The sequence below is a fragment of the Carassius auratus genome, chromosome 3 (genome assembly GCF_003368295.1).
Source record: "Carassius auratus strain Wakin chromosome 3, ASM336829v1, whole genome shotgun sequence".
Taxonomy (NCBI): Eukaryota; Metazoa; Chordata; class Actinopteri; order Cypriniformes; family Cyprinidae; genus Carassius; species Carassius auratus.
This window is the reverse complement of record NC_039245.1, coordinates 15,044,915-15,053,261: the sequence shown is the minus strand read 5'-3', so window position 1 is coordinate 15,053,261 and position 8,347 is coordinate 15,044,915. Positions and strand designations below refer to the sequence as shown.

The 8,347-nt window shown below is 40.0% G+C and overlaps 1 protein-coding gene across 1 annotated transcript in view; it reads right to left on the bottom strand.

Annotated features, from left to right (window-relative positions):
* Positions 1–1,417: 1,417 nt before the first annotated feature.
* LOC113054217 (uncharacterized) overlaps positions 1,418–8,347 on the bottom strand; it is a 33,797-nt gene continuing 26,867 nt past the window's right edge. The window contains exons 12-15 of the mRNA XM_026219591.1: positions 3,498–3,806; positions 2,053–2,301; positions 1,883–1,966; positions 1,418–1,610 (exon numbers count right to left, since the gene is read on the bottom strand). Coding sequence (XP_026075376.1) covers positions 1,544–1,610; positions 1,883–1,966; positions 2,053–2,301; positions 3,498–3,806 — 709 coding nt within the window. The 3' untranslated portion in view covers positions 1,418–1,543. The remainder of the gene's footprint in view (positions 1,611–1,882; positions 1,967–2,052; positions 2,302–3,497; positions 3,807–8,347) is intronic.

The following is an 8,347-nucleotide window of genomic DNA, read 5'->3' as shown; positions in this document are numbered from 1 at the left end:
TATCCTAATCATCCGACCGCCCCACGAGCATCTCCATCAGTTCATCCTCTATCTCTAGATTAGAATATTGCTCAAAATAACTGCTGAAATCAGATGAACAATGTTCAGTCGCTCTGAATTCAGACAAACTCAAGAGTCTGATGACTGAATCCAGTGCACAAGGAGAAATAAAGCATCACATAAAACAGTATAGATCATGATTACCATTGAACATTTTTACAATGATTGAACAACTAGGAAAAGTAAAACATTGTTTTATGAATGCATGTTGGATATCAGATGAATATGCATGTTTTATTTCATACAGATAAAATACAGATATACAGAATACAGACGCAATCCACTACATTAACAGTTTAACAGTTTGTGACCATATCCACATATTAATTAGGAAAGTAACAGTGTCAAAAAGGACGAAGGGTCCAGGGAACATCTGCAGTAACATTGTGATATTTCCTGCTGCCTAACGAGCCAAACATTTCAGTCACAGGAACGAGGTAAGTGTGATTTCCTGAGTATAAAGTCTCTCTTGTATTGTGTTTACAGTAAACAGTAAGCAGTAACTAAACCAGCATACTATCATTTAAAAAACATTGCAAGAATTAGATGTTTTGTTTCCAGTCAAGACTTGGAGAAACTTGTTCATGCCTTTATCACCAGCAGGGTGGACTATTGTAATGGGCTCCTCACGGCCTTCCCAAAAAGAGCATTAGACAGCTGCAGCTCATCCAGAACACTGCTGCCAGGATTCTGACTAGAACCAGAAAATCTGAGCATATCACACCAGTCCTCAGGTCCTTACAGTGGCTTCCAGTTACATTTAGGATTGATTTTAAAGTACTTTTACTCGTATATAAGTCACTAAATGATTTTACATGCAGATTGCTCTTTTTAGATGTTTTCCTATGTGATTGATGAATGATGAACTGCCTTTAACTATCATTTTGCATTATTGACACACTATTTTCTTAATGAATCTTGTTCAGTTGCTTTGACGCAATATATTTTGTTTAAAGCGCTATATAAATAAAGGTGACTTGATAAATAAAGATTAAAAATAAAAGATATAAGTCACTCCACAGTCTATTCAGATTATGCTGATAACATCATAGCACTAAACTCGAAAGAGAAATTGAATGCTGATAAACTTTACAAAACTATTTTTCAATGATTTGTCAGTGATAAAATACAAGTCCAGTAAAAACCAAATCAACTGAAAGTCTCTGCACTGGATATTTCAACCCGATCTCACAGCAATTCGTACATTTTTCACAAGGTGACTTATTCGTACGACCACACTCATACAAATTCATGTCAAATCGTACGTATTTTATGAGTTGCGCAATTCATATGAATTTGTACGAATGACCTACACCTAACCCCCTCCCCTAAACCTAACCGTCACTGGGGTCGTATAAAATCATACGAGTGAGGTCGTACAAATTCGTACGAATAAGCCACCTCGTAAAATACGTACGAATTGGTCGTAAGATAGCGTTGGGATATTTTCATCTGCTTGTTGATTCCAGAGAGTTTACTGACATCACCAGATCTCAAATCGCAGGTCTGTGCTGAAGAGCTGTCTGGATTCAATTCTGTTGTTGAAGAGCCTACAAAGACACACACACACACACACACACACACACACACACCTTTAAGTCACTTTGGATGAAAGAATCTGATAAATGAAACACACACACTTAACACATAATAACATTAATGATTTGCTCACCAGTGAGCATGACAATATAAACTATGAAGAATAAATTAATAAAAAGTAGCAACAACCTGCTCTTTAATTTAAGAGGAAGAAAAACACTTTAACCCATGTTTTAATAAGTTTAAATAACTGTGTGCTACATCGTGACACTCAGACACACACCTTACTGTCTTTATGTTACTGTTGTGAGAGATGATACTGTAGATTTTCTCAGCCCCAGCGTCAGTGATGCTGTTTCCACTGAAACTGTGATCAAAACAAACAAACCCGGAATGTAAGAACTATCACATTATACTTGAGACATGTAGACTAGGAGTTTCTCAGTCACTCACTCAATGATTTGAGCTTTGTGGAGGTTTGGGAGCAGCAGATCCAGACTGTGATCTGTGAGATGGCACTGACTCAGATCCAGTTCTGTCAGTCCTTCAGAATACTCCAGAATCAGCTCCAGACCTCTACAGACCTGCGGATCCAGCGGAGTCTGACTGAGATCCAGCTCTTCACCCAGAGCTTGAGAGAGAGACGGGGCTTCCTCAGGCCTCACATGAGCCAGAAACTGAAGCAGCAGAGGTTTATCACAGCTGAAAGACAGAGCAAGAGATGCCTTATATACTAGGGCTGGGAAACATATTGATATCTCCATATTCTCATTTTTACGGAACAATATCGATTCTTAAATCCTAAGAATCTATAAGTCTAGCCTGTTTTCAGTTAATGGATGGGAAGTTGAAGGGCACTTCTCATCCAATATATCACAATATGCATTGTGCTTTGGTACATTTAATATGAAACAAAGTCTCAGATTTCAAATTCTCTCTATTTTATTACAGTATTCAAACAATAAATGCTGTTCTGGAGCTTGTTTAATGTGGAGTGTCAGATCGCTGTATCAATCAATCAATCACCTTTATTTATATAGTGCTTTAAACAAAATACATTGCGTCAAAGCAACTGAACAACATTCATTAGGAAAACAGTGTCTCAATAATGCAAAATGATAGTTAAAGGCAGTTCATCATTGAATTCAGTGATGTCATCTCTGTTCAGTTGAAATAGTGTCTGTTTTTATTTGCAATCAAGTCATTGATATCGCTGTAGATGAAGTGACCCCAACTAAGCAAGCCAGAGGCGACAGCGGCAAGGAACCCGAAACTCCATCAGTGACAGAATGGAGAAAAAAACCTTGGGAGAAACCAGGCTCAGTTGGGGGGCCAGTTCTCCTCTGACCAGAAGAAACCAGTAGTTCAATTCCAGACTGCAGCAAAGTCAGATTGTGCAGAAGAATCATCTGCACAATCTGTGCTGTAGCACATCAGATCAAGAGACTCAGCAGCACGTGAACTGATCCTCCACATTAATAACAGCTTCAGCACAAATAATCATGACTAAATATATGCAGGTTAAAAGAAAGTCCAACTTTACAATCCGTATCCTGAGTCTTGTAACCTCTCTATCAGTGTTTGCTCTGTGCAAAGACGTTAATATAAAGACTGTTAACATTGTCGCATACAAATCAGTCAGTTTTAACCCTCAATATCATAGTAATGTAGTACCAGCTGACTCTCATTTATATGTTACAGCATTAGTTGAGAGATTTTTTTTCTTGGAGAAAATTTGTCATGTGTAGCTGATATATATCCAATATAATCGATACTGAATCGAATCGAAAGCTTTTTAATGAGAACGGAATGATGAAATTTGTGTCAAAACAAACCCCTATTATCTGGAGTGCTTTTATATTGGATCTGTGTGAATGTGATCTGTTGGTGTTTCTCACCAGAGCTGAACAGAGTGTAACACTGGGAACAGCTGATCCATTCCAGCTGTATGAATCACACAGTCCTGCAGAATCAGCCGTGTCTTTGTGTCTGAATGAGCTCTCCGAATGACTCTGGACATAACACGACAGTCTTCAGCGGTCAGATGTAGAGGCTCTGCGTCTGTGTTTGCTGTCAGATCCAGAGCAGAGCGGCAGGAGAAGTCCAGCTTGTGCTGAAGGACAGAGAGCAGAACAGCTGCTGTTTCCTGCTGGACATCAGACACACTGCAGCAGTGAAGCATCTTCAGTAACAGCAGCCTGTCAACACTGAACACAGATGAACACTAGATAAGGACAGATTCTGTAACATCAGACGAACACTAGATCAGGACAGATCCTGTAACATCAGACGAACACTGGATCAGGACAGATTCTGTAACATCAGAGGAACACTAGATCAGAACAGATTCTGTAACATCAGACGAACACTAGATCAGGACAGATCCTGTAACATCAGACGAACACTGGATCAGGACAGATTCTGTAACATCAGAGGAACACTAGATCAGGACAGATTCTGTAACATCAGACGAACACTGGATCAGGACAGATTCTGTAACATCAGACGAACACTAGATCAGGACAGATCCTGTAACATCAGACGAACACTGGATCAGGACAGATTCTGTAACATCAGAGGAACACTAGATCAGGACAGATTCTGTAACATCAGACGAACACTAGATCAGGACAGATTCTGTAACATCAGACGAACACTGGATCAGGACAGATTCTGTAACATCAGAGGAACACTAGATCAGGACAGATTCTGTAACATCAGACGAACACTGGATCAGAACAGATTCTGTAACATCAGAGGAACGCTAGATCAGGACAGATTCTGTAACATCAGTAACAGCAGACCGTCAACACTAAACACAGACGAACACTAGATCAGGACAGATCCTGTAACATCAGACGAACACTAGATCAGAACAGATTCTGTAACATCAGACGAACACTGGATCAGGACAGATCCTGTAACATCAGACGAACACTAGATCAGAACAGATTCTGTAACATCAGACGAACACTAGATCAGGACAGATCCTGTAACATCAGACGAACACTAGATCAGGACAGATCCTGTAACATCAGACGAACACTAGATCAGAACAGATTCTGTAACATCAGACGAACACTGGATCAGGACAGATCCTGTAACATCAGACGAACACTAGATCAGAACAGATTCTGTAACATCAGACGAACACTGGATCAGGACAGATTCTGTAACATCAGACGAACACTGGATCAGAACAGATTCTGTAACATCAGAGGAACACTGGATCAGGACAGATTCTGTAACATCAGACGAACACTGGATCAGAACAGATTCTGTAACATCAGACGAACACTAGATCAGGACAGATTCTGTAACATCAGACAAACACTGGATCAGGACAGATCCTGTAACATCAGACGAACACTGGATCAGGACAGATTCTGTAACGTCAGACGAACACTAGATCAGGACAGATTCTGTAACATCAGACAAACACTAGATCAGGACAGATTCTGTAACATCAGACGAACACTGGATCAGAACAGATTCTGTAACATCAGAGGAACGCTAGATCAGGACAGATTCTGTAACATCAGAGGAACACTGGATCAGAACAGATTCTGTAAAATCAGACGAACACTAGATCAGAACAGATTCTGTAACATCAGACGAACACTGGATAAGGACAGATTCTGTAACATCAGACAAACACTCGATCAGAAGAGATTCTGTAACATCAGACGAACACTAGATCAGAACAGATTCTGTAACATCAGACGAACACTGGATCAGAACAGATTCTGTAACATCAGACGAACACTAGATCACGACAGATTCTGTAACATCAGACGAACACTAGATCAGGACAGATTCTGTAACATCAGACGAACACTGGATCAGGACAGATTCTGTAACATCAGACTAACACTCGATCAGAAGAGATTCTGTAACATCAGAGGAACACTAGATCAGGACAGATTCTGTAACATCAGACGAACACTAGATCAGGACAGATTCTGTAACATCAGACAAACACTGGATCAGGACAGATCCTGTAACATCAGACGAACACTGGATCAGGACAGATTCTGTAACATCAGACGAACACTAGATCAGGACAGATTCTGTAACATCAGATGAACACTGGATCAGAACAGATTCTGTAACATCAGAGGAACGCTAGATCAGGACAGATTCTGTAACATCAGTAACAGCAGACCGTCAACACTAAACACAGACGAACACTAGATCAGGACAGATCCTGTAACATCAGACGAACACTAGATCAGAACAGATTCTGTAACATCAGACGAACACTGGATCAGGACAGATCCTGTAACATCAGACGAACACTAGATCAGAACAGATTCTGTAACATCAGACGAACACTGGATCAGGACAGATTCTGTAACATCAGACGAACACTGGATCAGAACAGATTCTGTAACATCAGAGGAACACTGGATCAGGACAGATTCTGTAACATCAGACGAACACTAGATCAGGACAGATCCTGTAACGTCAGACGAACACTAGATCAGGACAGATTCTGTAACATCAGACAAACACTAGATCAGGACAGATTCTGTAACATCAGACGAACACTGGATCAGAACAGATTCTGTAACATCAGAGGAACGCTAGATCAGGACAGATTCTGTAACATCAGAGGAACACTGGATCAGAACAGATTCTGTAAAATCAGACGAACACTAGATCAGAACAGATTCTGTAACATCAGACGAACACTGGATAAGGACAGATTCTGTAACATCAGACAAACACTCGATCAGAAGAGATTCTGTAACATCAGACGAACACTAGATCAGAACAGATTCTGTAACATCAGACGAACACTGGATCAGAACAGATTCTGTAACATCAGACGAACACTAGATCACGACAGATTCTGTAACATCAGACGAACACTAGATCAGGACAGATTCTGTAACATCAGACGAACACTGGATCAGGACAGATTCTGTAACATCAGACTAACACTCGATCAGAAGAGATTCTGTAACATCAGAGGAACACTAGATCAGGACAGATTCTGTAACATCAGACGAACACTAGATCAGGACAGATTCTGTAACATCAGACAAACACTCGATCAGAAGAGATTCTGTAACATCAGAGGAACACTAGATCAGGACAGATTCTGTAACATCAGACGAACACTGGATCAGAACAGATTCTGTAACATCAGACGAACACTGGATCAGGACAGATTCTGTAACATCAGAGGAACACTAGATCAGGACAGATTCTGTAACATCAGACGAACACTAGATCAGGACAGATTCTGTAACATCAGACGAACACTAGATCAGGACAGATTATGTAACATCAGACGAACACTGGATCAGAACAGATTCTGTAACATCAGAGGAACACTGGATCAGGACAGATTCTGTAATATCAGTAACAGCAGACCGTTAACTCTGAACACGGACGAACACTGGATCAGAAGAGATTCTGTAACATCAGACGAACACTAGATCAGGACAGATTCTGTAACATCAGACGAAAACTAGATCAGGACAGATTCTGTAACATCAGACGAACACTAGATCAGAACAGATCCTGTAACATCAGACGAACACTAGATCAGGACAGATCCTGTAACATCAGACGAACACTAGATCAGGACAGATCCTGTAACGTCAGACGAACACTAGATCAGGACAGATTCTGTAACATCAGACGAACACTGGATCAGGACAGATTCTGTAACATCAGATGAAGACTAGATCAGGACAGATTCTGTAACATCAGTAACAGCAGCCCATCAACACTGAACACAGACGAACACTAGATCAGAAGAAATTCTGTAATCAGCTCTTCAACACCGAACACAGGCAAACACTAAATCAGGACAGATTCTGTAACATCAGTAACAGCGGCTCTTCAACACCGAACACAGGCGAACACTAAATCAGGACAGATTCTGTAACATCAGTAACAGCGGCTCTTCAACACCGAACACAGGCGAACACTAGATCAGGACAAATTCTCACTCCATATGAATAGTATGCCCATTCTCAAATAACTGCCATGATGGCTTTTTTCTACCCACTTAATAGTAATTACTTTATGAATTTCTTCACTGATAAAATAGTTAACATCAGAAATACAATAACAAATGTAGATTCTACAAAAACCATTCAGGATGGCAGTTATTAAGCCTCTTATTATGAAACCACATTTAGATCCTAGTAAACTGGCAAACTATAGGCCCATTTCAAATCTTCCATTTATGTCTAAAATTTTAGAAAAAGTTTTTTCTGCTCAAATGAGCTCCTTCCTGCAAAAAAATGATCTGAAGAATTTCAGTCAGGTTTCAGGCCCCACCATAGCACAGAAACAGCACTGTTTAAAACAACATATGATCATGCTTTTGTCAGACCAAGGCTGCATCTCATTTCTAGTCTTACTTGATCTTAGTGCTGCGTTCGACACCATAGATCATGACATCCTCATAGATTGATTACAAAACTATACAGGTATTCAAGGGCAGGCTCCAAGATGGTTTAGATCCAACCTGTCTGATCGCTACCATTTTGTTTATTTAAATGGGGAGTCATCTCATTTATCACCAGTAAAGTATGGAGTGCCACAAGGATCCGTCCTAGGTCCTTTTCTGTTTTAAATATACATGTTTCCCCTTGGTAATATTATTACAAAATACATAATTCCATTTCCATTGTTCCACTGTTAAGCTGATGATACTCAACTATATATTTCAACGAGACCAGATGAAACTTCTATATTATCTAAACTAACAGAGTGTGTTAAAAAT